The sequence below is a fragment of the Vulpes lagopus genome, chromosome 8 (genome assembly GCF_018345385.1).
Source record: "Vulpes lagopus strain Blue_001 chromosome 8, ASM1834538v1, whole genome shotgun sequence".
Taxonomy (NCBI): domain Eukaryota; kingdom Metazoa; phylum Chordata; class Mammalia; order Carnivora; family Canidae; genus Vulpes; species Vulpes lagopus.
In genome coordinates this window covers 129,816,028-129,842,702 of record NC_054831.1, presented here as the reverse complement: position 1 = coordinate 129,842,702, position 26,675 = coordinate 129,816,028, and the positions used below count along the sequence as shown (strand labels likewise).

The window sequence follows — 26,675 nt, the reverse complement described above, 5'->3', positions numbered from 1 at the left end:
GGCCCTCTGTGTGGGATGCTGGAGGGATGGACGTGAGCAAGACCTGGGATCTTTTTTAAGATTTCCTATTTATTTATTAGCCTCAGCTCCTGGGGAGCTCAGAGTCCAGTGTGGGGAGCAGACCTGGGGTGCTCAGTATCAGCCCCGGGTGAGGAGACCAGGAGGGGCAAGCCCAGGCCCAGCGGGAACACAGAGGGGGTACCAGGGGTGCCAGATCCACCCAGAGAGGTTCCTAGAGGTCAGGACCCCTGAGCTGGTCTGGGCAGGTGCATGGCTGTGGTGAGTGCAGGATGGGAGGGGGCAGGGAGGGTGCACGGTTTGGAGGCTCCCTGGGGGCAGGCTTCTGACCTGCACCCCCGCCCCACCAGCTGTCCTCACTTAGGTCCACTTGGCCCCTGTCCGCTGCCCCCACCCTGCTGAGCCCGCCCCCTGCGGAGCCAGCACCCACAGTCCATCTCCTGGTTTAACACTTGCCCCCACCTGCTTGTTCAGCTCCTTGATCCCAGCGGAGCAGCCGCGAGACCTGTTAAATAATAACGCAGCTCGCCAGGGCCTGTGTCAACACGGCATCCTCGTGTTCATTATCTAGATCGGCACCTTCAAAGTCTAATCCAGTCGCATGGAGTTCATTTTAACCGATCGCTGGAGGGGAAGCCGGCTGTGGATGATTGTTGCATCTTAATTTAAAAAAAAAAAAAAAGTATTGGGGACAGGTCGCCTGGAAAGCGCCGGAACAGAGGGCAGGTCGTGCCAGTGTTTGGGCACAGGGCCTGGCTCCTGTCCCGCAGGGCTGTTGCGAGGGTTAATGGGGGCAAGCTGTCCCTCTCATTAGACCCCAGCTCCCCTCCGACTGCAGAGAAGTCGGTCTGGACCACCTCCCCTCCTCCACACGCACCGGGTCACAGCCCTGTGCCCCGCCGCCGGCCGCCGCAGCACCACGCTCCTTCACAGCGCTGGCCACAGCTGCATGTTGACGTTTTGGGGACAATTACTGGATTAACCAGAGCGAGGCTGTGCAGGCAGGACCACGCCTGGTTGGCTCCCATCGCATCCCGGGTGCTGAGAGGCTGATGCGCAGGCCTGGGCCTTTCCCGTAGGGGAGTGGGCCCTGGCGGTGGCGGGCCCCCTGGGCGGGGAGCGGAGCCCTGGACGGCGTGTGCTGGTGACCTGCTTCAGGGCTCAGCGCCGGGCACGTGAAGGGCCGGGGATCCCACCCCCTGCTGTCGCCTCACCCTCAGCGCCTGGGCGCTGGCCTCTGAGACAGGCACTGAGGCTTGTTGTCACCAGGCAGTGCCAGGAAAGAAACTTCTCCGGATTCCTGAACACCGGCAGCCCCCGGATGTCCCCCTGCCCACCCCCACATACAGCCGCCTTCCCCACCCTTAATTTTCACGTTTAGTGCCCAAACTTAGTTTGCATGTATTAGCTGTTGTAAATCTATCATAACAGTGTGACGTGGCATGAATAATGCATCACTGGGCTGTATTAGTTTTCTGTCTTCTATCTTATTTATGACACGAAACGGGTGGGAATTTGCAAAAGCAAAATCTAGGCGCGGGGTTTCCTGGGTAATGGTATGCAAATTGGCGTGAAGGCGGAAAGATTCACCGGGTCCTCGGGGTGCCCGAGCCCCGGGGTGCGGGCCACCTGAGCAAGGAGGGCAGGGCTCGCATCCCTGCACGGAGTCATCTCTGTCCCACGGTTCTGTCTTCATGTTTTAAGTGTGTGTGTGTCATTGCTGTTGTCATCCTGGGTTTTTCTGTTTTTGTTTTTTGTAAACCGAAAAGTTGGCAGGGGAAACTTGAGACGTAGATTTTCTAAAGGTTGTGGAGACTTCTCGGGAGGCTCAGACAGTGAGCGTTTTCCAGCAGCGGGAGGAATTGCGGTTAGACTTACAGAAGGACTTACAGGAGGCTTGTGAAGGATGGGGTGGGGGTGGGTTTGGGGATCCCACGCAGGTGGGGGCCCTGGGGTGTGTCGAGGGGCCAGGCGTGGCTCAGTGCCAGCTCTGCTCCAGGGGCCTGAGGGTGGTCGTGAGGCCGTTATCTCCAGGGACGCGTCGTGGGGCTGGCCACGGCCAAGGGGCAGGGCTCCAGGCCCCTCCCTCCTCACCGGGAAGAGCTCACCTCTTTCCTGTATCCCATATTTCATCTCCCCCTGTCCTGGAAGATTTAGGTCGCTGGAGGGTTTCATGCTTTAAAAACAAGTGGTTTGAAGCCGTTGGCTCAGGGAGCAGGCCTGGGAGGACGTGGGGGAGCAGGGAGGTGGTGGGGGGGCAGGCGGAAGGGGATACTGTGGAGACGGCAGGGGGGCCGGAGGGGAGGGAGCGTGGACGCCAGCGGGGTGGGGTGGTCCTCTGTCTCCGCGTGCCTGTCCCCCAGCGTCCGGTTGGCAGCCCTCCCCTCCCTGGGGCTCCCACGTCCCCCCATCCCCCCGCACCTCTGTGGCTACCCTCCCCGCAGCCCTCCTGCAGCGGGGGGGACCGAGCCCGGGGAGCAGCTGCCCAGCCCCCTGGAACCTGGCTGAGCCATGCGGAGCCACGGGCGGCCCCCCAGTGCTGGGCCCTTCACGCACTACAGGCCGGGGCCTGGGCCCGGAACCGGACTTCGGTGTCGCTGCGCGGGCCTGGCACGCTCGGACCCTTGCACGGCGGCCACGCCAAGCCCGGCGGCCGGGCCAGAAGCTCCAAGGGCGCAGTCCTGCTGCCGCGTCTCACCACCTGCTCACGTGTCTGCTGGCGCCGTGGTCAGTGTGGGCTTGGGAGCCGGGGGGTGGCTTCGGGCCCTGGCCCCGCCGACCCAGGGCCTCCGCTTCCCCGCCTGTGAAGTGGGGATGATTATGGAACCTACCGCAGGGCTGAGCAGCTTGACAGCTGTTTTAGTGCCAGCCCTTGGTCAGGGTAACGTGGGCCACCCGGTGGTAGAGCCAGGGTCTCCAGCTCCTTCTGACTCGAATGCCTGGTCCCGAGGCCCAGGGTCCTCTGTGTGGTGGATGTAGGCGCCGCATCCTCCCGCGCGTTGTCAGTGGGGGCCGTGTCTCCCTGCCTGTTTTCCTACAGTACAGGTACAGGTATGGGTACAGGTACGGGTACGGGTACAGGTATTGGGCCCACCTGTCTGTCTTCGCCTTTCCTTCTCCCTCTCCCTGGGCCCCGCCACCCCCTCCCTCCCTGCTGCCCCAGCTCCTCTCCTCTGCCTGGGCTCGAGCCTCCCAGGGCTCCTGGCTGCTCCAAGCCTGTCACCCATGGCCTTCACACGGCTTCCCATGGGCCCTGGGCTCTGATGGCCAGAAGCAAAGGGCCGGGTGTCCGTCACCTCCCCCAGACACCTGGGAAGAGAGGGCAGTGAGGTGGGACGGTGGCCAGGGCAGTAGCTGTCCTGGATGCAGGGGCCTTACCCCGGCGCCCGTGCTCTGCTGTGGGGCAGACACCCCTTCCATCGAGCCGGAGAGCCCAGGAGAGGAGTGACAGTGCGGCAGGGCGGGAGCCAGGCTTCCTGGAGCGGGGTCGGTGAGGATGGGTGTGTGGGAAGAGGCTCCCGGGAGTGTGAGCAAACACAGAGAGGTGAGGACAGCTTGCGTGTGCGCGTGTGTGAGCACGTGTGAGCACGTGTGTGCACGCAGGTGAGAGGGGGGATTGATGGATTACACTAACATCGTTTTGTCCTTGACTGGAGCTTGAATCCTGTTGACAGCATCCGTCGGGCTCTGGGGATCTGGGCCAAGCCTGGAATTGTTTCCCTATCCCCGCGGTTCCCGCGACCCCTGCCCAGCAGACTTGGGAGCAGATCTGTGCCCTGGAGCTGAGCCGTCACCCTTCCTGGTGCGTCCCCACCCTCAGCAGGAGGGCGGCACAGCCTCCTCGGCCGCCTGCTCACCTCTGCTGCTGTGGCCGAGGGGCGTCCAGAATGGTGGGGGGTAGGGCTTGTGTGCATCGGGACAGGCAGGTTTAGTGTGGGGATTTTTAACTTTTGGGGGGCGCTAAGGGCAGTTGCAGACTCTTTTGAGGTGTTGGCAGAGGCGATTGTCTTTCTAGAAAAATGTACCAAAGGTGGACATTTTTTCACAGTTAATTCCAAGACAGATTGTTATAAGTTTGGGACAGGCTGTCAGTCTTGGAGCTGGCGGGGCCGTCCATCTGTCTGTCCCTCCCGGGTTCCCCAGGTGGCTCCAAGCTGGAAGAGTCCAGCACCGGGTCAGGTCCTGAGAGCCAGGAAAACGAGCCCTCTGCTTCTGGCTGTCATCCTTTGGCCGTGACCAAGTCAGACCCCATAGGCAGCACGTGGGGACAGGAGGGAGCCCACACCGCGGTGTCTGTGTGTGGCTCGGAGACCGGGTCTGGGCTGTGGAGTCCCCCCAGGGTGACCTTTTGTCCCCGCTTGCCCAGGACAGGGCATCGGGCTCTGGTGCGACGCCTCCCCCGGGGTGGCTGGTCACCCTGAGCGGGATCCTGGCGTTCCCCTCCCCGTTTCCTGCACTGTGACTTTGTGAGTGTCATTCAGCCTTTCTATTTGTTTCCTCAGCTGTGAAATGTTGATAAGACTAAGACAGATAAAGAAAGGGAGCGGAGTTGTCGTGCCCACTGCCTTCCCGCCACAGACTTGCCTGCCCACCTGCCCAGGGCAGCCGCTCGGGGCGCGACCGCTGCGTCTCCGTCCCCAGCCCGTCCCCTGGCTGGCGGAGTGAGCCCGCGCCATGGCTCTCCCCAGGCCTCGGTGTCGTGCCCGCTCCACGAGGATGGCAGGCTGGTGCCCTCATCCCAGGCGGCCGGGGCGTGACGTGGAGGCAGGGGCAGCTGAGGGGCTGGCATGTGCCCTGTGGCTGAGCTCTGGAGCAGGCCACCGGCCCGGTGCCCGAGCAGTGAGGGAAGGAGAGCCCCGCATGCTCACATGCTCACACCCTTCTGGGGTGCTTGGTAGGAGGTGCCCGGGGGGCATCCCGGGCTTGGAGTCCAGGGGGCAGGCCCATGCCTAGCTCTGCCCCTGCCCCATGGGGCCACCTGGGCTCGCACCCCCCCTTTCTAGGCTCGAACCATCTTCTCTCGTCAAGGTCTCTGCAAGGATGAAATACTGTGGCGTGGGGAGGGCCTGGCACACAGCAGGTGCCCAGCGGGCCACAGCCGGGCCAGCCTTCTGCCGTTTCCTCGGCAGCCCCCAGCCAGCCCCAGACGCCCCAGCGCTCATTCCCGGCTCCTTGGCATCCTCTCAGCTCTAATGACTTTGAGTGCTGAGCTGCTCACCCTGGGAATTTATAGAAACTGAGCACAGAAGCATCACCTGGAGACACATAAATATTGTACGATGGAGGCTGGGCTGTGTCAGCAGTATTTGGAGCAGTGTCACTCACCTGAAGCCTTCTGTGCACCTGCCCGCAGCGGGGCGAGGGGCACGGGCCATGGTGGGCCCGTGTAGGACGCCTGGTCTGGTCCCAGCTCCCGAGCAGCTCCTAACTGCGGGTGGCGTGCACAGAGCCCTGGCGGTGGCCAGCCCTGCCGCGGAGCCAGGGCCCCACATGACAGGTTCTCCTCCTGGCCCCGCTGACAGGTGAGAGAGGAGAGCCACTTACCTGGCCAGAGATGAGCCGGGGGCTGGGGTCACACCCAGGCCCTTTCCTCTGGCTGCCAGCTTTTTTTTTTTTTTTTTTAATAATTTTGTCTCCCTCTCAATAAAGACATTTCAAACTACCTTAAAGTTGAAAGACTAGTACAACACACAAATATTCTTTAACCAACTGTCAGCATTCTGCTGTCATTTCCCCCCATGTTATACTTCCACTCCTTTTTTTGGCTGTACCACTTAAAAGTGGGTTGCAGACATTTTTATTCTTTGCCCCTAAATAGAGAAGGGCGGCATGGCTGTCCTATACATAACTTCCACAGCATTATCATACCTGGGAATTCAACGTCAAATTGTGTCTGCAGGTGCATTTTCCCCAGTCACCACCCCCCACCCCCCGAAATATAACTTTTATAGCTTCTCTCCTGACCCCATGCAGGATCCAGCTGGGACTGAACATTGCATTTGGTTTTCATGCCTTGTTAGTCTCCTTTTAATCTAGAATAATCTCTCTGCCTTTATTTTATTTTATCTATTTTATTTATTTAATTTATTTTATTTTATTTTATTTATTTTAATTTTATTTATTTTATTTTATGTATTTTATTTATTTTTTATATTTATTTTGTTTTATTTTTATTTTATTTTATTTATTTAATTTGTTTTATTTTATTTATCTTATTTTATTTATTTATTTTATTTTATTTATTTTATATTTTATTTTATTTTATTTTATTTTATTTTATTTTATTATTTTATTTTTTTGTCTCCATGATACTTTTTTGAGAAATCCAAGCCAGAGTCTCTTGAAAACTTCACAACCAGGAGCTAGTCAGTGTTTTCCTGGACGGACTTTGAGCCTGTGGCTAGATTCTCTGTGGGGAAGCTGTGCACTTCTCACTGGATCTCTTGGTTCAGGGGTCCCCGTCCCAAAGGCACTGGTTCCCTTTGTAATCACTTGGTCACCGGCAGGTGATCCTTGCAGAACTGGTGTGTATCCTGTTCCTCAGCAAACTTTCACCCCAAACTTTCATAAATTAAAGAGGAGTTCCCCTTACCCCAACCCACCCTGCTTCTAATACCACCTCTACACATTTATAGACTCTTTTTAAAAATCCAGTGGGCTATAATCCAGGCCCATCATTACTCTTGATACTCAAATTGCCTCAAATTTGCCCAACAGGAGCCACTTGGTTTTGGCTCCTTGGTCCCTTGGACACTTACTTCCATATTATTTGTTGGGCACGTCCTTGCTCTTCTGCCTTGGGGGAAGCTCTGGGCTCCTCTGCCACTTGCCTTGCCTGGAGGGGCCATTTGTCTGGGGTGACCCAAGCCGGTTCCGTCTCGGGAACGGTGTCCCGTGTGCTCCCCGCCCCGGGTGTCATTGCTTCCAGACCCTTTCAGTGCACAGGGCCAGGAACACAACTTAGGTTCACACGGACAGCTCTGACTCAGATCCGAGGCCGTGGACCTCCACCCTCACCTTCTCTCACTCCACCTTTGACTCTTGTCGCTGTGAGAACCCTGGCTCCCGAGAGTAACATAGCGAGCTTCAGCCACACCGCAGGGTTTCCGAATCGCTGCGCCCGTCCCACCACCCACAGCAAGTCTACTACTTAGTAGTAGGACTTCTCTGCAGATCTTTTTGCCCCTAAGGACCCAGGGTGCATAGTCATAATGCTGAGTTCCCAAGCTACCGGAATGGGTTCTTTCTACGTGGGCGGGGCCGTGCTCCAATAACTCGTAACTTAACCAGAACAGGTGGCAGGCGGGTGTGGTGTGAGGGCCACTCTTTGCAGACCACGGGTCTAGAATATCATCCTAACGGGGCGGCTCCCAGGACAGCGTAAGCAGCCGGCGGATCGCCCTGCAGAGCTGGGGCATGACTTTGCTGGTGGCAGCCGGGCAGGGGGCGTCTTCAGAGACAAGGCGGGTAGAGCCGTCTGGGAGGGAAGGAGGCCCCCACTCCTGGGCTCCAAGAGCGGCCAGGGACTAGAGCAGGGATCCGGAGGTGAGAAATGGGAAGTCAGCACTGAGCCCAGTGGGCAGTGAGGGCTGGGCCTCGCTACCGCCCGCCCCCACCGGGGGTACTGGGACCCATGCTGCCGACATGCCACCTCCTCTGCCCTGTGTCCCTGGCCTGGCCTCTGAGGACCTGGCTCCAGGGACAGGCTCCCAGCATGGGGAGGGGGCCTGGGAAGCTGGGAGATCATCAAGGAGGGAGGCGCTGGAGCTGCTGGCGTGCATCCTGCCCTTTCCCCCGCCCCGGTACCACTGGGCTGGGCAGGTTTGCACAGGCCCTGGTGTAAAGCCCCCCAGGCCCGGGGCAGGCTTGTTATGCCTCTGGAGAAATGAGCCCGGATTTCCACCGCTGACTTCTCTTGTAATTGGGTCCTGACAGCAGCTCGCAGGGCCGAGTGGCTGCAGACTCGGGGCGGCCTTGCACAGCCCTAAGCTCCTTGGTCCCAGCACGGCCTGGCTGTCTCGGAGGCAGGACACGTTCTGCACCCTTCCCCAGGAGCTGGGCGGCCGTCCTGCTGCACGGGGGTGAGCATGCGCACGCCTTCCCGCCGGCTGGCGTGTTCGTGCATTCCTGTGCAAGTGCGTGCCGGCTGTCCTGGGGACAAGCTGGCATGTTGGGTGCCCCCTTCCAGCCTGCCGCCCCCTCTGTGCATCCGTCTGCTGTGGACAGCGGGCCCTGTGGGACGTCAGGTCCAGCCTCAGTGGCTCTGTGCAATGCGCTCGGTGGGGCCTCCGCTGGCCTGTTTGGACGTGGTGTTCTGCGTGGTGGGTCTGGGCTTCAGGAATGTTCTTGAGTGCAGGCTGGTTCAGGAAGATAAGCACCCCTGACCCCCCTCAGCCGGGTTTCCAGAAGGACTAAGGAGAACAGAAGGCCAGTGCGGCCAGAGGTGTGTGTGGGGGAAGGGCCGGAGGGCTGGAGGGCCTGTCCCCTTGTCCTGCGTGGACTGGACCCAGCTTGAGGCTGCGAGGGGCTTGGCTTCCCTCTGAATCCCAGAGGCTCACTGGCTGAGCCTCCAGTACCTGGGCCTCCACTGGGGTGCGGGGGGCAGGGGGCGAGGAAGGACAAGCAGAGACCACTGCCCGCCGCCAGCCCCTTGTCTGAGCAGGGGGTTTCCCATCCTCTGAGTGTGCCGCACCTGACGGGAGGCCCCCTCGTGCCCCTGGGAGCCCCCACTTTGATGGAGACGACACGCCTCTGCCCTTGGTGAACTTCCTGTCTGAGAGGCAGCTGCGGCTCTGCTCTCGGGGTCCCCCCAGTGAGGGGGGTGCCCTGCCTCCCAGGAGCAGCCTGGCACGCAGTGGGGGGAGAGCATGTTGCTCGGGCTCTCCCCCCACCCCCTAATATGGGGCCCTGGAGGCTCCTGTCCCCAGCAGCCTGTTGGGCCACCCTGGGCCACATGCAGAGCTCAGCCACAGGGACTGGCTGGGAAGAGCAGTTTTGTTGGCCTTGTCACAGTCTCGCCCTCATTGGCTTGGCTCCTGTGCAGACCCCCACCCCCACCCCACCCCCACCCCCACCCGCCAGCTTCCTTATCTCCCTGGGAAACCCCTTGGGGATCTGAGCCAGGGGACCGGGGGCCACTCCTCACTTGCTCAGCCCATGCGAGGCCCACAGCCCCAGCCCCTGCCACACGGCTGGCCGTCGAAGCCAACGTCCTTCAGAGGCAAACCTGACCGTGTCATGCACCAGCCTAGCCGCTCTGACACTTAACTGTCGCCAGCCTTCCCCATGGATGGCAGCGGCCTGGGGCGATCCGGCCCCTGCCCGCCTCCCCCTCCGTCTGACCACGGCCCCACCCTGACCCCTTTCTGATTCTCCCCACCCCAGCCCTGCTCCCCAGGACAGAACACACCTGTTCTGTTTCTAATCTCCAGGACCTTCCGCCCCGCACCCCGATTCCTATGTGTCTACTCTGCTGTTTCTTTGTCCTTTTTTTTTTTTTTTTTAAATCAAGCCCAGAGTCAAAGCGAGAGGCCTTCAACCTAATAAGTGCCTGACATCCCATGATTGTTTTCGTTCCGTAAGTTTCAGGCGCACAGCTGTACAATTTGACATCTGTATATGTGACAAAGTCTAGTTACATCTGTCACCGTACAGCTGACCCCTCACCTGTTCCACCCGTGCCCCCAAGCCGCCTTCCCCTCTGGTAACCGCCAGTCTGTTCTCCGCATCTGTGAGGTTTTTTTTTTTTTCTTTTTTTGTGAGTTTGTTTTTGTTTTATATCATTTGTTTGTTTGGTTTGGTTTTCTAGATTCCATGTAGGAGTGAAATATTGCAGTATTTGCCTTTCTCTGACTTATTTCACTCAGCATAATGCCTCCTAGGTCCATCCATGTCGCCGCAGATGGCATGCGTCATCCTTCTGGTGGCTGAGTAACATCCCATGGTATCAGCACACCACATCTTCTTTATCCGCCCATCTGCCGACGGACACCGCATCTTGGCGATCGTAAACACGGACTTCAGTGAGCGTAGGGGTGCACGCGTCTGTTCGAACGCAACTGTGGTTGTGTCCTTTGAATAAATACCCAGAAGTGGGACAGCGGAGTCATAAGGCAGTCCTGCTCTTAGTTTTTTGCACAACCCTCCATACTGGTTTCCACAGTGGCTGCACCAGTGCGCATCCCCACCAACGGTGCGTGAAGGTCCTCTTCTCTCTGCGTCTTCAGCACCACTGGATGATAGCCCTTCTGATAGGTGTTGAGACGATAGGTTGCTGTTGTTTTGATTTGCATTTCCCTGACAACAACTGGTGATGTCGAGCATCTTCTCATGCGTCGGTTGGCCATCCGGATGTCTTTGGACACACGTTTATTCAGATTCTCTACCCATTTTGAAATTGGGTTGTTTGGGGGTTTTGTGGTTGTTGTTGAGTCGTGTGAGTTCTTTATATATTATGGACACTCACCCCCTCTCCCGTTCAGCAGGTTGCCTTTTTGTTTTGATGATGGGTTCCTCTGCTTGTTAGTTCACCTTGTTTATTTTTACTTTTGTTTCCCTTGCCCCTGGCGTCGGATCCACAAAGATGTCACTAAGACCCCGGCCAGGGAGCTTACCACCTCTGTTTTCTTCTGGGAATTTTATGGTTTCAGGTCTCGCATTCAAATCTTGAATCCATTTTGAGTTCATCTTTGTGTCTGGTGCAAAATGGGCGTCCAGTTTCTTTCTTTTGCACATGGCTGTCTGGTTTTCCCAGCACCATTTATTGAAGAGATTGTCTTTTCTCCATGGTGTGTTCTGGGCTCCTTTGGCAGAGATTCATTGTCCAAATATGGGCAGGTTTACTTCTGGGCTCTCAGTTCTCTTCTGTTGACCTGCATGTCTCTTTTTGTACCAATGCCATACTGTCTTGATTACTGTAGCTTTGTGGTATAGTCTGAAATCAGGGAGCGTGATACCTCCAGCATTGTTTCTCTGTCTCAAGACCGCTTTGGCTATTTGGGATCTTTTGTGGTTCCATACACATTTTGGAATTATTGGATATAGTCCTGCAAAGCGTGCATTGGAACTTTGATAGGAATTGCATTAAATCTGTATTGTTTTGGGTAGGATGGACATTTTTACAATATTCTTACAATCCATGAGCCTGGAAGCTCTTTCCATTTATTCATGTCTCCTTCAGTTCCTTTAATCAATATCTTATAGTATTCCGCGTATACGTCTTTCACTTCCTTGGTTAAATTTATTCCTAAGTATTTTATTCTTTCTGATACAATTGTAAGTGGGATTGTTTTCTTAGTCTCTGTCTCTGATGAATCATTATTAGGTCCCAGAAATGCCACAAATGTCTGTATATTGATTTTTGTATCTTGCAAGTGTGCTGAATTCATTTATTAGGTGTAGTGGGTTGTTGTGGTGGTTGTTGTTGGCTTTTTTTTTTTTTTTTTTTTGGTATGTTCTTTAAGGTTTTCTGTATATAGTATCATGTCCCCTGGAAATAGTGACTGTTCTACTTCTTCCTTTCTGATTTGGATGCCTTTTATTTCTTTTGTTGCCTAATTGTTGTGACTAGGCCTTCTAGTACTATGTTGAATAAAAGTGGTGAGAGTGGGCATCCTTGTCTTGTTCCTGTTCTTACAGGAAAAGCTTTTAGCTTTTAACTGTTGAGGATGATGCTATCTGTAGGATTGTCATATATACAGCCTTTATTATGTTCAGGTACATTCCCTTTATACCCACTTTGTTTTGAGAGTTTTTCCAACATCACAAATGGATATTGAATTTTGTCAAATGCTTTCCCTGCATCTGTTAAGATGATCATATGATTGTTGTCTTTCATTTTGTCAGTGTGCTCTTATGCATTAATTGATTGGCAGATGTTGGACATCCTTGTATCCCTGGAATGATCCCACTTGGTCATGGGGTATGGCCCTTTTAATGTATTGTTGGGTTCAGTTTGCTGGTACCTTGTTGAGGACTTTTGCATCTATGTTCATCCAGGGTAGTGGGTGGCCTGTAATTGGTATCGGGGGTGGTTTTGGTATCAGGGGTCATGCTGGCTTTGTAAAATATGTTTGGAAGCTTCCCCTCTCTTCAATTTTTGGGAAGACTGAGAAAGGTAGGCGTTAAATCCTCTTTGAATGTTAGTAGAATTCACAGGTGAAGTTACCTGGTCCTGGCTTTTGTTTGCTGGCAGGTTTCGGATTGCTGTTAAAAATCTCTTTGCTCTAATAATCATTTTGCTCAGATTTTCTATTTCTTCATGGTTCAGTCTTAGACATTTCTGATTTTATTTATTTGAGTCCTCTCTCTCTCTCTCTCTTTTTTTTTCTTGGTTAGTCTGGCTAAAGGTTTGTCAGTCTAGTTTATTTTTTCAAAGAACCATCTCTTTGTCTCATTGATCTTATACATTGTCTTTTTTGGTTCCCATTTCACTTATTTTTGCTCTAATCTTTAGTATTTTCTTCTATCTACTAATTTTGAGGTTTGTTTCTTTTTTCTAGTTCCTTTAGGTATAAAGTTATATAATTTATTTGAGATTTTTCTTGTTTCTTGGGGTCAGCCTGCATCACTTAGGACTGCCTCTACTGCTCCCCAGGATTTTGGATGTGTTGTGTTTCTGTTTTCATTTGTCTCTAGGTATTTTTGGGGGTTTATTCTTTGCTTTCTTTTTCAACCCATTGGTTTTCCAGTAGCATGTTTTTTAACCTTCCTATTTTTGTGATTTTTCTAATTTTCTTCTTGTAATTAATTGGTGGTTTCATACCATTGCGGTTGGAAAAGATGCTTGATAAAATGTCGGTTTTCTTGAATTTATTGAGACTTCTTTTGTGCCCAACATGTGATCTATCCCGGAGAATGCTCCATGTGCCCTTGAGAAGAATGTGTTTCCTGCTGCTTTTGGGTGGAATGTTCTGTAAATATCTGTTGAGTCCATCTGGTCTAATGTGTCCTTTAAGGCAGATGTTTCCTTATTCATTGTTACTGTCTGGATAATCTATCCATTGATGACGGTGGGGCACTAAAGTCTCCTACTAGTATTGCATTGCTGTCAATTTCCCCCTTCAGGTCTGTTAAGATTTGTTTTATATATTTTGGGGCTCCCTGTTGGATGCATATGTATTAATGAAAGTTATATCTTCTGGATTGACCCCTTTATCATTGTGTCATGCTCCTGTTTGTCTTCTATTACAGTCTTTGCAAGTCTCTTTTGTATGAGTATCGCTACCCCTGCTTTCTTTTCATTTCTATTTGTACGGAATATCTTTTTCCATCCCTTTCGCTTTCAGCCCGTGTGTGTCCTTGTCTCGACTCGATGTCAGTCTTCTGTATAGATGGGTCTTGCTCTGTATCCATTCAGCCACTCTGTGGCTTTTGATTGGAGCATTTAGTCCACCTACGTTTAAAGTAATTATCAGTAAAAAATAAATAAATAATAAAAAAAATAAAGTAATTATCAATACGTGTATACTCATTACCATTTTGTTAATTGTGTTCAGGATGTTTTTGTAGTTGCTGTCTGTTCCTTTCTTCTCTTGCTCTCTTCCCTTGTGGTTTGATGGCTTTCTCCAGTTACGTTTAGATTCCTTTCTCATTTTCTTTTGTGCATTTATTATAAGTTCTTCCTTGTGGTTTACCTTGAGGTTCACATAAAATCTCCTATGACAATAGCAGTTTGTTTTAAGTTGATATCAATGTAATTTTAAGCACATTCTCAAGCTTTGCCCTTTTTACTCCTCACCCCTGTTGTTTTACATTTTTGATGACACGTTTTACATTTTTAATTTTGTGCTTCTCTTAACTAATGATTGTGATTTTAGTTAACTTTACCAGTTATATCATTTCATCTGTATGGTTGCTTTATAAGTGATAGGCTCACTATCTTTGCTATACATTTACCTTTTTTGGTAAGGTTTTTACTTTTGTATGTTTTCTTACTATTAATTTGTGCCATTTCTTTTAACCATAAAGGAGTCCCTTTGACATTTCTTGTAGGGCTCGTTTGGTGGATGAACTCCTTTAGCTTTTGCTTATCTGGAAAGCTCTTAATCTCTCCTTCAGTTCTGAGTAATAACCTTGTTGGGTAGAGAGTTCTTAGTTGGAAGATTTTTCCTTTCAGCACTTTCAGTGTGTGTCATGCCACTCCTTTTTGGCCTGGAAAGTTTCTGCTGAGAATCTGCTGATAGCCCTGTGGGATTTCCCTTATCCGTAACACATTTTCCTCTTGCTGCTTTTAGGGTTTTCTCTTTATTCTTAACTTGTATCATCTTAATTACCACATGTCTTGGTGTAGATCTCTTTGAGTTCATCTCGCTTAGAACTCTCCAGGTTTCTCGGACCTGGATATCTGATTCCTTCTCCAGATTAGGCCTGTTTTCAACATGTTTCAACATGTTTTGTGTTTCATTATTTCTTCTTTTCTGGCCCTTTCTCTCTCTCCCCCTCCTTCTGGGATCCCTATAATGTGAATGTCACTCCACTCGATGTTGTTCCAAAGGTCCCTTTGGATGTGTTCACTTTTCTTCATTCTTTTTTCATTTTGCTGCTCTGTCTGGGTGTTTTTCATTGCTTTGTTTTCACTGATTTGTTCGACTTCATCTGGGCTGCCACTGGACGCCCCCAGTGGTATAACTTCTGTTTGGTATTTTCTTTCTTTTTGTTGAAGTTCTCACTGTGTTCTTCCATAATTCTCCTGAATTTAGAGAGCACCTTTATGACCATCACTTTGAACTTTTTATCAGGTAGATTGCTTATCTCTGTTTCATTTAATTCTTTCTTTCAGGGTTTGTCTTTGTTTGTTTGTTTGTTTGTTTTTGTTTTTGTTTTGTTTTGTTTTTTGAACATATTCCTCTGTCTCTTCATTTTGCCTTACTCTGTGTCTGTTTCGATGTATTAGGTAAGTTGTCAATCTCTCCCAGTCTTTTTTTTTTAAGATTTTATTTACTTATTCATGAGAGACACACAGAGAGAGGCCCAATATGGGACTCGATCCCAGGACCCTGGGATCACAGCCTGAGCCTAAGATAGATGCTCAACCACTGAGCCACCCAAGTGCCTCCTCCCAGTCTTACATGAGTAGCCTTATGTAGAGGATGACCTATGGGGCCCAGAAGTGCACCTTAGTTACCAGAGTCACGTTCTCAAGGGGTATCTCCTTTGTGTGTGTACATGCCCTCCTGTTGTGGTGGGGCTGTGGTTGTAGCACTTTGGGGGTGGGGCTGACTCCTGGCCTGGCTGGGGGCATGTCCATGGCCACCAGGGTACATTGGTGGACAAGACTCTCAGTGGAGTACACCCACGGCACTAGCAGGTCATAGAGAGAATCCCAAAATGGTACCCACCAGCACCAGTGTTAGTAAGGGAGGTGGAGATGCTCCAATGTCTCGGTCCTTACAGGGGCCCCTGTTGTTTTCTACCCCTCTGGCGATCCTTTAAGATGGTTAGTAAATGGATCTTCATTATCAATGGTATATGTTTTTTTTCAAATTAGTATTTTCAACTAGTTTCCAGGTTGAATGAGCAGGTGTAAGCCCCTTAAGAATGAGTTTTCTGTTCCTTCCAGTTTTCTGGTTTTCCTGAACATAATCCCCATTGATTTTCAAAACCTGGTATTGCGGGGGCTCATCAGTCCTGTGGAAGATCTAAGGGTTGGGCCTGATGTGGAGCTTGAATTTCACATTCCTCAGGGATGTTCTGTACCTTGTATGCCTCCAAATCGTGACGTGCCATGGCAGGGCTTTTCCCTGGTGAGTCTGTGTCTCTGCCTCTCATCTCGTCTCGTTGCTGTCCTTTTATCTTTTGTTGTGGAGGTTCAGTTCATTTAATTTTCAGGTCCCTTTCAGAAGGAATTAATCCAAGAGCAGTTGTAGATTGTTGCGTGTGGGGGAGGAGGTGTGTTCAAGATCTTGTTGCTCCACCATCCTGAACCCAACTCCCAAATGTTTCTTGGTTTATCAATTTTTGGACATTCCTGCTGTAAAAGATTAGAGTGACTCACACTACCTGCCTCCCTTTCCTGATCCTTCTGTTTGTTGCATTTGTAAATCTAGATAACGTACATAAGCTGTCATCTCCTCTTGCATTGAGTTTTGGCCCTAACTTTCCCTTGTGTCACAGGGGGATGCTAGAGCCTGGCCTGTCAACTCCTGAGAGTGAGGTGTGTACGTTATCTCTTTCCTAGCTCCTTGTTCAGTGGTGCCATGTGTGTAGCTTGCGATGGGCCGTGTTATAAGTATTTACACCCCGGGAATCAGCAGACGTGACAAACAGGATTCCCCACCAGTTGCTAAACATTTACCAGCCTGCCCCTGCTGGGCTCCTGAGGTTCCCTTCTAGCCCTGAGTCTGGTTCAGGCAGAGGCTGGATGAGCTTGGTCCCCCCGAGGCTCAGCCAGCAGGCCCAGCCCAGCACCAACACCCTTCTCTCTGTGCCACAGCAAAGCTTCGAGGCGCACCAGGACGAGGCGGTGAGTGTGACACACATGGTGAAGGCAGGCAGTGGTGTCTGGATGGCCTTCTCCTCTGGCTCCTCCATCCGCCTCTTCCACACCGAGACACTGGAGCATCTACAGGAGATCAACATTGCCACCAGGACCACCTTCCTCTTGCCAGGTGAGTCTGCTGCTGGCCATCGCGCCCTGCCATCCCGGGCCTGTGCTGGGGAGGAGCTGACCTCCGTGGAGCACCTTCCACGCCAGGCAGGGGTGTGTCCTGGTCCGTTCATACCATTAAGCCTCATAGTGGTGTTTGGCCAGCTTTGAAAACTGGGCCTCTAAATGTGGAGGCAGCAGGGCTTGATCTGAACTCAGGGCTGTCATTCCCAAGCCTCTCTTGCCATCATCACTCACCTCTTGCGGAAAGTGAGGCTCCAAGCTCAGCAGACTCTCCCAAGTTGGGCAGCTGCTAAAAAGTCATGCTGGGTGGGAACCCAGGCCCGTCCACACCAGCCACTCCTCAGGCTAACCAGAAAACTGGTTCTGCCTCACATCATGTACAGAGTGTGAGGTGAGGGGAACGAGAGAAGGCTGACCAGGGGTCTCTTTCTTTAGAGGTTTTTCTAAGAACGGCGACTGGCTTGGTTGGCTGGTTGGGGTGTGGAGGCAGGGGGAGAGCAGAGGGCTAGGACGTCATCCCCTTGGGGCCCCGCTCCATCCTGCTGGGCTGTTGGTGGTACTCAGTGGAGGGGAGTAAGACCAGAGCTCACCTAACTCTCTGCTCGCTCCTCCCTGCATCTGCCCGAGGCCTCCGTGGAATCAGCTGCAGGCAACCTCCTTCCCATCTGCTGCCCAAGATGCTGCCCATACCCTGGCGGCTGTGCTGGAGGGAGTCAGGGCCGACACCTGCTCGGAGCCTGCTCCTACCCCAGCTGGCTTTAGAGCTTGGCCCAGCTTCCACCAGACAGACGACTGGTCTGGGACGATGCGGGGGCTCCATCCTGTCCAAGCTGGGCTGGGTTCGGCAGCTGAGAGAGCCGAGGGGCCCTGGGGCTGGGGACACAGGCCTGGCATGGCAGGTGGGGAGCTAATTGTTACAGAGACTCAGCAGATGGGCCATGTAGAGGCCAGAAGTGGCCGTGTGCTGAGCTGGGGGACTGATGGCTGGGCTGGGCTGAGGGCAGGCACCTTAGCCAGAACCTCAGGGGCCATGGGGGCCTCTGTCTTACCACAGAAGCCTGGTCCCTAACTCCACTAGGGGACCCAGATACCACCCTGGCTCCTGCTTCCTCCCAGCCAGTCAAATAGGGATCCCTGAGTCTGGACTGGTGGTGATGGTGGGCCGGTTACTAACCCCAAGGTCAGCGGCGGTAGTGACAGTGAGTAACAGCTGCCTGCCGCACACCTGCCCTGGCCCTGCAGGGAGCTGGGTTCCGAGGGTTTTATATACGGGACCTCGCTTCACTGTAACCCACAGAGTGGGGTCATCCCCGTCGTACACACACAGAAGCTGAGGTTTACTCAGCTCGTCTCTCGTCATGCGGTGGGCCAGAGGCCAGGCCAGGAGTCACCTGAGACTCCCACCGTGTGGAACGGGGAAGAGGTGGTTTCAGAGGTGCCCGGAGTCCTGGCTCGGCCACTGTGGGGCTCGGGTGGGTCTCTCTGCCTCCTGGAGTCTGTGGTCCCTGTGAAACCAGGCAGTTCTGGCTCCAGATAGATGCCTGCAGGCCTGGGGAGACGCCTGGGCCAGGCTTGGAGTGTGTGTGGGGGTGTGAGGACAGTAAATGCTTGCGGAACACGCTTTCAGGCCTGTGCCGTGTGGGCTCGGGGACCTGGGTCAGGGCTTTCCTCCTCCTCTTCTCTTTTCCCTCCCTCCCTCCCTCCCTCCCTCCCTCCCTCCCTCCCTCCTTCCCTCCCTCCCTTCCCTTATCCCTTCCTCCCTCCCTCTCTCCCCTTCCAGTTTTATTGTATTCCACAGTATTTAGCCGTGATACAGGGTAAAACCATTTTAACTACGATAAAGATTTCTCTATATCACAGAAATGTTTCCACATTTATGCTGATAGCTATATTATTTCAAGTTAGTGGAACAACAAAAAAAGTGGACCTTTTAAATCTCCTGGGCCTCCTCTGCAGGGCAGGGGCAGGGGAGGGGAGAGAAGGGTCAGCTTGTTGCAGGGCCAGAGGTGGGACTGGTGGGCAGACCAGCCGCAGGGCAACAGCCGCGGCCTCTCCGGCACAGCTGTGGCTTTACCGTGTCAGCTTAAGATGCACCTGCTCGTCCGCCGGCTTACTTGTCCTCCTCAGGTCTCCTTTAAGGAAGGAAGGACACTTGCTGTCCTTCTATGATGTTAGAGCCAGGTAAATGGAGACGTAGGTGAAATGACCCAAGGCCAGAGCCAGGACCCTAATCATAGCCTCTCACAGGCTTATTGTTCAGCATCCCCAGCCTCGGTTTCCCCATCTGTAGAGGGAGGGGCTGAGATCTGAGCGGGATCTGGCTGTGTAGCGCAGGCAAGAGCTGGAGTCGGCCTGGCTCTGCCCCCCTCCAGCCCCGTGACAGGGTCCCCGCCTCCCAGGGAGGTTGGGTCTCACCCGAGGCAGTGCATGGACAGCGGCCCACAGTCCCTGGCCGAGGGAGACCCAGGCCACGGTGGCACCGCCCACCGGCATCATCCCTGTCCTCATGATGATCCCTGCCCCTCACCGCACCAGCCCTGCAGGCCACACGTGCTCCGGGGGTCCTGCTGCTCGGCCCCACTGTCCCAGCCACGTCCTCTGGCTGCACCTGCTGCATCCGGCAGACAGATGCCACCTCTGGCTGGCCACACCTCCCTGGGCTGGGCCCTGGCACATCTGGGGGGGGGGTGTGAGGTTCCCAGGTGCAGGGCCTCCCGAAGGTTCCCCAGGACTTCCTGCCCCGGGCCCCCTTCCCCAAGCCCCACAGTTCCTGGTCAGCAACACCCTGGAGCCTGGAGCTCTGGCCGGCCAGGCTCCCCCACACCTGAGAGGAGGCAGTGAGAGCTGCCTTGGGGGAGGGGGGCGGCCTCAGACACCTCACATCATGCCCTGGCCAGGGAACAACGGAGCCGGATCCTTCAGTTCTTTATTAGAGATATTTTTAAAAGGCTTTGAAGTATTTTTCTTCCCCCACACCACCAAATGAAATAATTGCATAATTAGTAATAAATTTGTTCCTCTTCCAAGTGTGGATTTTTTTAAGGGCGTGTTAAAAATTTATCACGCTTCCTTCCCCCGACCCCTCTTCCACGCATTCCACGCATGTACCCGCCTGGTATTAATGCATTTTTGAACCTAAGCTCCCCGCTCCTCTTAACTAGACAGGTCATTAATAAAATGTTCTCCGAGCGCCTGAGCTTTTTAAAGTTGTATATCTCCAGATAGATGGCCTGGGTGAGCTGCTCGCTGCTGCATTAAGTCTCTGTGATAAAATATTTATCCACCATTAGAATGTTTTTTTTTTTTTTTTCCCCTTTCGGACTGTTTGTGAAGTATCTTGCTCTTTTCCTGGAGGCAGTCGGTGAGGAGGAGGGGCCCCAGAATGAGGTCCGCGGATGAAGTCGGTTCTCAGTTCTGGCACCTGCTTGGGGTTCCCGGCGCCCTCCTCTCGCCGGCTGCGGCTCGGTGTCCCGTGGGGGCCGGAGGGTGCAGGGGCCGCTGGGGAATGGTCTCTCCCTGGCTCAGGCCCCAGGGGCCCCGGAAAAGGAGGTGACGCAGTGAGATGAAGATTTGCCACCGCGCGCTCGCTGGGCTGAATTATTTCTGGGGGTTGGTGGGTCCGATGGAGCCGATCCCAAGCCACGGGTCCGGGTCCTCTTCCTGCTCACCAGTGTCACCCTAATGGCCTCCTGTATCCATCGTCCGCTCTGCGCTAAGGGCCGTGCCCCCCGGCCACTGCGTCCTATACACGCGGAAAACTCTAATGATCAGAAGATGGAGCGAGGTAGGTGTGTGACACTCCCTGATAGGTGAGACGAGGAGGACACTTGTGACGCCACACGCCGAGGATGGGCATCACGCCCATGTCCTTTTTTGCTTTACAGGTTTTCATTCATGTGTCCTTGAACTCCCACTCCGGCCCGGGGCACAGGTGCTCGGGAGCCGGGGAATCTGGGCCCAGACCAGCTGCGGCCCTGGCGAGGCTTCGGTCGGGGAAGGCAGGTGGGGGACAGAGACCTTGACCCGGGCCAGGCGGGGGCCGGGTGGTGGCAGGGGGGATGGCAGCCGGTGCCACATGCAGCACTGCTGAGCTCGGGAGGCCGGGGACCCTGCAGGCCTGGGGTGGCACCGTCTGAACCGATGCAGGTGTAGGGAGAGTCCCCGCTCCATGAACCCAGACGCCGTGGGAAATGGCTTTGGGGTCAAGACACGGACCAGCCTGTCGTCCTGGGGTTTCATTCCTGCCCCGAATCCGAGCAAAGTGGGACCCTCAGGGTTGGCATCATGCGGGCTGGCTCTTCCAGCCCCATCCTGCTGACAGGTCCATGTGCATCTGGGGCTGCACAGCCACCAGAGGGGAGGACCTCAGGGACTTCTTCTGTGCTGGGTTATTGTCCTCTGTAGCCACCCGCTCTAGTCTCCTGGGTCTGTTGATGTGCATCAAGCGGATCCCGGATGGGCTGTCACCCCGCAGGCCACCATGATGTCTCGCCACCTGGGTCTCTGCCCTGCTGGTCTGCTCTCTCCCCTCCCTGTCGTTTACCTCACTGCGGCGAAAGCCCTCTTCCAATCTAGGTCATCCACCCTCTGCTCAGACCTTCCAGTAGCTTCTCACCTTGTTCCGAGTAACAGCCTGGGCCTCATCCTGGCCCCCCTGCTCCCCTCTGTCCTGAGGTTGCCCTCATCTGGTGCTGGGCTGGCTGTACTTGGTCCTACCCCCCACCCCTCCTGCCACAGGCCCTTTGTATGTGCTGAGCCCCCTTCCTGAGCCTGGGGCTCGCGTGGCTGCCTGTCCTGGGCCCCGGTGCTCGCATCCCCGCATCTGCTTCCCCATCTTTCCAGAAAGCGGGGCAAGGCAGGAATCCTCACACCCACTCCCTGCACCTTCCTGCATCTGAATCCTCTGCCTGGTATTTAGTTTCCTTGTTCATGTTTTTGCTTTCTCTTTCCCCCTCCTGGCCACGCTAATAAGGGAGCCGCTATTTCAATGGAAACGGAGTGAAATGGCACATTCAGTGCCTCTGTGTCCCCCGCCCCCATCCTGGGCTCTGCAGCCGCATGTGGTGAACGGCTACAGACCTGAGCGCCCTGATAGGTCGCATTTCCATCATCACGGAAGGTCCCGGAATGTCTGCTCCCCAAGGGCAGAACTTGGTGTGTGCAGCCCCCACCGTGCCTGTGCACAGCAGGTGCCCGAGCGTCCCAGGGCGCCGGCCGCGTGTGTCCGTGATGGTAGGGGCCACCGTGCGAGGCGGCGCTGCTCGGACCCCAACATGCTAACCCAGGGAGAAATCCGTTCTGCTCCGAGGAAGCCCGTTTCCCTGCCCGCGTGGAACTGCCGTGATTGCTCCAGAGCCGAGGCGGTGGCAGTGTGGACCGTCATCTGCAGGCCTGAGCTCGGCTCCCCGCCTTGCCCAGCAGCGGGGTGACCTCTGGGGACCTGGGTATCCGGCCCTGGAAATGGGGCACGACATCTGCGTGTTGCATCCCTCCCAGTGGCAGCCAGGCTTCCATCAGGTGGGAGCAGGTTGGCGTGAGCTCTAGAAACTCCGGAGCAGCGTTTCCCCAGGCCGGTCCCTGGACCAGTGCATTGAGGTCACCCAGGTCCTGGCTAGAGATGCTGTGAGCCCTGCCGGGGGTGCCCGTGCGCGCCCAGGTTGACCACCACCGCCCCAAGCAGCATTTCACACGTCACGTGGCGTTGTCATCACCCTGATACGTGGCGTGAATTTGAATTTCCCCTCAGGGAAGAACTAGCCCCTGTCCGTGGGGCAGAAGGACTCCGGCGAGAAGCAAGCCGGCCCTTTAGGGACGGGGTCTGTGCGCAGGGCCTGCCTCCCGCCCCCTCCCGGTGGCCGGATCCTTGACACACAGCGACCGTCATAATGGCCCACAGCCCCTTCCTGTGGGTGCCGTGGGCCAGGCTCCGGGTTCTGGGATTCACGTCCATTCGTCGACCCAGTTCATCCTCAGGATGAGACTGTGGAATGTCGTCATCGTCCCCTTTGGCAGGGGAGGAAATGGCACAGAGAGGTTTAGGGACAGGCCTGGGTCGCGCGGCTCCAAGTGCCAGAGCGTGGGTTCGAGCCCAGCGCGGATGTGTGCTCTGCTTGGACCCCTGCCTCTGCGGCCCACGCGGCGTGCCCTCCCCGCCACCCTCGGTGTCGCCGACGCGGAGAGACCGCGCCAGGGACAGCCGCGCGAGGACTGATCTGGGCCGACAGCAGCCACACGCAGCCCCGGGCGCGGGGACCGCCTCGCTGGCGGGCTGGGGGCTGCCGGGAGCAGGGACGGCCCCCGCGGGCAGGACGGCAGGCCTGGCTGGACACCGAGGCCCGCAGCCGACCGCCGGCTCCCCTGCTGCCCGGATCCAGCCGGCCCCCGCCCCGCGTGTCCCCTGGGCCCCAACATCTGCGTCACCCGCAAACCGGCACCGTCCACTGAGCTCCGCCCGCATCCTCACGCAGCCCCACTGTATCCGGGTGGAAACTGAGGCTCGGGACCCAGGGGCCGGACCCTCCCAAACCCACGCGCTAACCACAGCCCCGTGCAGCTTCCGGCTTGTCTCCTGGGGGGAGCCGGCCCCTGCCCCTTCCTCACCTCGAAGCCCCCACACCCCGATGCCGTCCCCCCGGGGGCTGTGCCGCTCACGCTGGCTTCCCTCTCTGCAGGCCAGAAGCAGCTGTGCGTCACCAGCCTCCTGATCTGCCAGGGTCTGCTCTGGGTGGGCACCGACCAGGGTGTCATCGTCCTCCTGCCTGTACCTCGGCTGGAAGGCATCCCCAAGATCACAGGTGAGGCGCGGGAACTGGCCATGGCGGGTGGGGGGCTGTGAGTCAGCTGCAGGTGGCCAGGGCAGGAGGGTCGTTCCCCAGTGTCTTCTGCCATCACAGGTGGCACAGGGCATTATGTCATCCTGCCCCAAGGTCTCCCACCTGCTTTCTGAGTCTCAGTTTCCTAATATGGCCAATGGGCACAATAGGTGTGTCTTGGTCAAGTGGCTTCAGGGTTGGTGGAGACCCCTGACCCATGGCTGGGTCCCCCCCATTGCTGCCTTCAAAATGTCCAGACTCTGGAGACCGACGTCTTGTAGGGCTCCTGGGAGTGGGGTCCGCATGCAAACGTGTTCCTGTGGAGCAGCGGGAGATCCGCCTGGATGGGTAGTACTGAGGCCAGGAGAGCAAGCGTGGGGTCGGGGAGGCCCCAGAACCCCGGGGTCCCCTCTGCCTCTCCCCTGAGAGTGACGACGACGGGGTCTTCTCCCGCAGCTGCTGGAGGAGGGGTGGGGTGGGGTTGGGGGGGTGGGAGGCGGAAGCCCCGCGGGTAGACCAGCCCAGCCGGAACGGGCGCCCCTGCTAGAGAAGGCCTCTTCCTAAATCCCAAGGTCGTGATGGTCCCCACAGCGATGGTCGTTGGGTTACTGTAGGGATGCATCGGGCAGAGACCCTGCCCCCCACGCTGACAGTCAGGTGGAGGAGCTGAGGTCCAAGGTGGCAGGTGCTTCAGGACCGCGGGACACAGACCAGGGGTGCTTGGCAGTCTGTGCGTGGAGGTGACAAGGACGTGCCCTGGAGGAGCCAGGACTGGGCTCCAGGGGATGGGGTGTGGCCTCGGGGGGTGGGGGAGGCTCTCTGGGCAGAGCCAACGGCTCAAGCAAAGGCACAGACACATGTGGCTGGCCCGGGAGGGGGCTGCGGGTGCTCACACTGACCGGCCCCCACGTGCTTTACGAGGTCACCCCTGTCCTGCAGTGTGGGAGAGCCCTCCCCAGACCCAAGGCCTCCCGGGAAGGTTCCAGCACAGATTGTGGTCACCAAAACAATGGCCACCACCCAGAAGGTTCTCCAAGAGAGACGCGTGGGTGCCTCCCCTGAAGCTCTGGGCCTCTGGGCCCCGACTCCCTCCGCTTTCTTGCAGGGAAAGGCATGGTGTCGCTCAACGGTCACTGCGGGCCTGTGGCCTTCCTGGCCGTGGCCACCAGCATCCTGGCCCCCGACATCCTGCGGAGCGACCAGGAGGAGGCCGAGGGGCCGCGGGCCGAGGAGGACAAGCCGGACGGGCAGGCCCACGAGCCAGCGCCCGCGCCCGCCAGCCACGTGGGCCGAGAGCTGACCCGCAAGAAGGGCATCCTCCTGCAGTACCGCCTGCGCTCCACCGCGCACCTCCCGGGCCCGCTGCTGTCCGTGCGGGAGCCCGCGCCCGCCGACGGCTCGGCCCTGGAGCACAGCGAGGAGGACGGCTCCATCTACGAGATGGCCGACGACCCCGACGTGTGGGTGCGCAGCCGGCCCTGCACCCGGGACGCCCACCGCAAGGAGATCTGCTCCGTGGCCATCATCTCCGGGGGGCAGGGCTACCGCAACTTTGGCAGCGCCCCGGGGGGCAGCGGGAGGCCGGCCCCGTGCGGGGAGACGGACAGCGCCCTCCTCATCTGGCAGGTGCCCTTGACGCTATAGCCCCCGCCCGGGCGCCCAGCCGCAGCCTGGTGGGTGCGCGGCTCTCGGCCCGCTGTGGGCCCCTCCCGCCTGCCGGGGTGCCCCCTGGAGCGTGGGGAGACTGGCCTTCCAGGGACCTCGACGATGGGCCTGGGTCTCCTGGAACTACCTTGGCAGCACAGAGGAGAACTTCTTCCTTTTTATTTAAAAATAAATAAATAAATAAAATTATATATATATATATATATATATATATATATATATATATTTCAGAGTGCTTGGGGGAGGAGTTTGGGTTTGGGGAGAGGATACCTCTGGAGGAAATGGCCTTCTTTTTAAAAGCAAAAAAAACCCACAAACACAAAACCTCACGACCGCCTGGCAAGCCCACCCGAGCGGGGCTCCGAGGCGGCCACGCGCCTCTCCTGGAAGGGCGTGTGCGCGTGAGTGTCTGAGAGCGTGCGTGCGGGCTGGTGTGTGAATATGTATAAATACGTACATATGGTGTATATTATGTGTATAAATGAAGTCTGTACATATTGGAGCTCTGGGAGATGCTGGAATAAAAGGCAAGAATATCGTGAGTACCTGGGTTGGCTTCTGTTTGCTGAGAGGTGACGGGGAAGAGAGAGCCGCTGTCACGAGATAGGGCTGTCCCGGAGCCAGCAGCCGCGGCCCCGGGAGAGCCCGCCACCCCGCACAGGCCCCGCAACGAGCTGTCTGGGGCACTCGCAGATCGTTGGCCACGTGCAGTTTCTACTTTTGTAATTAATTCACATGAAATAAAGTCACAAATTCAGTTCCCGAGTCCCCTAGCCGCATTTCTAGTGTGTCTGGAAAAGCCCCACAGCAGCCTGTGTGTGCCGACCGTACTGCACAATACAGATCTATTTCCATCATCCCAGAAAGTTCTCTTGTGCTTGGGAAGGGACCCTGGGGAGCTTCTTTTTGGAGTAGGTTTTTTTTTTTTTTTTTTTTTGATTTATTTATTCATGAGAGACAGAGAGAGGCAGAGACACAGGCAGAGGGAGAAGCAGGCTCCATGCGGGGAGCCCGACATGGGACTCGATACCAGGACTCCGGGGTCATGGCCTGAACTGAAGCCCCCCAGGTGCCCCTTGGAATGGTTTTTGAAGAGAAGGCTGCCCTCCCTGCTCTGGAATGGGAGGAGGCAGGTGGCCCGGGCACCTGTCACTGCCAGCCTGGAGGGAAGATATGGGAAGGGCTTCACCGCGCCGAGGATGGGGGCCCGGGGGGCTATCGCTGCAGGCGGCAGGGCAAGGTGGGGAGGGGCCCGAGGTGGGGGGTGAGCTCCAGACGGTGGCAGCAGAGCCCAGGCTGTGGGTGGGCTGGGGGGTGGGGCTGCTGGGGGCCCTGGCATCCTTCTTCTGGCTCAGAGTCTCCATCCTTAGATTTCTAGAGCTGCTTGCAGGGGAAAAAAAACCAACCATAGCCAATACCCACCACCCAAAAGGGAAGTGTTTTCTCCGTCTTCCCCCCCACCACTTTGCTGGCACCTGTCCCGCGTCTGTCCACCCACCACCCGCCCACCTGTGTGGCCTCCCTTTCACACTGACTGTGGCGCCAGGTGGCGGGAGGTGGGGAGGCAGAGA

General features: G+C 55.7%; 1 protein-coding gene across 15 annotated transcripts in view; it reads left to right on the top strand.

Moving 5' to 3' along the window:
- ARHGEF10L (Rho guanine nucleotide exchange factor 10 like) overlaps nt 1-25,646 on the top strand; it is a 158,631-nt gene extending 132,985 nt beyond the window's left edge. For all 15 annotated transcript variants that reach the window (XM_041765238.1, XM_041765232.1, XM_041765243.1 and 12 more), the window contains 3 exons: nt 16,451-16,625; nt 23,299-23,421; nt 24,545-25,646. In XM_041765238.1, coding sequence (XP_041621172.1) covers nt 16,451-16,625; nt 23,299-23,421; nt 24,545-25,083 — 837 coding nt within the window. In that variant the 3' untranslated portion in view covers nt 25,084-25,646. The remainder of the gene's footprint in view (nt 1-16,450; nt 16,626-23,298; nt 23,422-24,544) is intronic.
- The last annotated feature ends 1,029 nt before the right edge of the window (nt 25,647-26,675 follow it).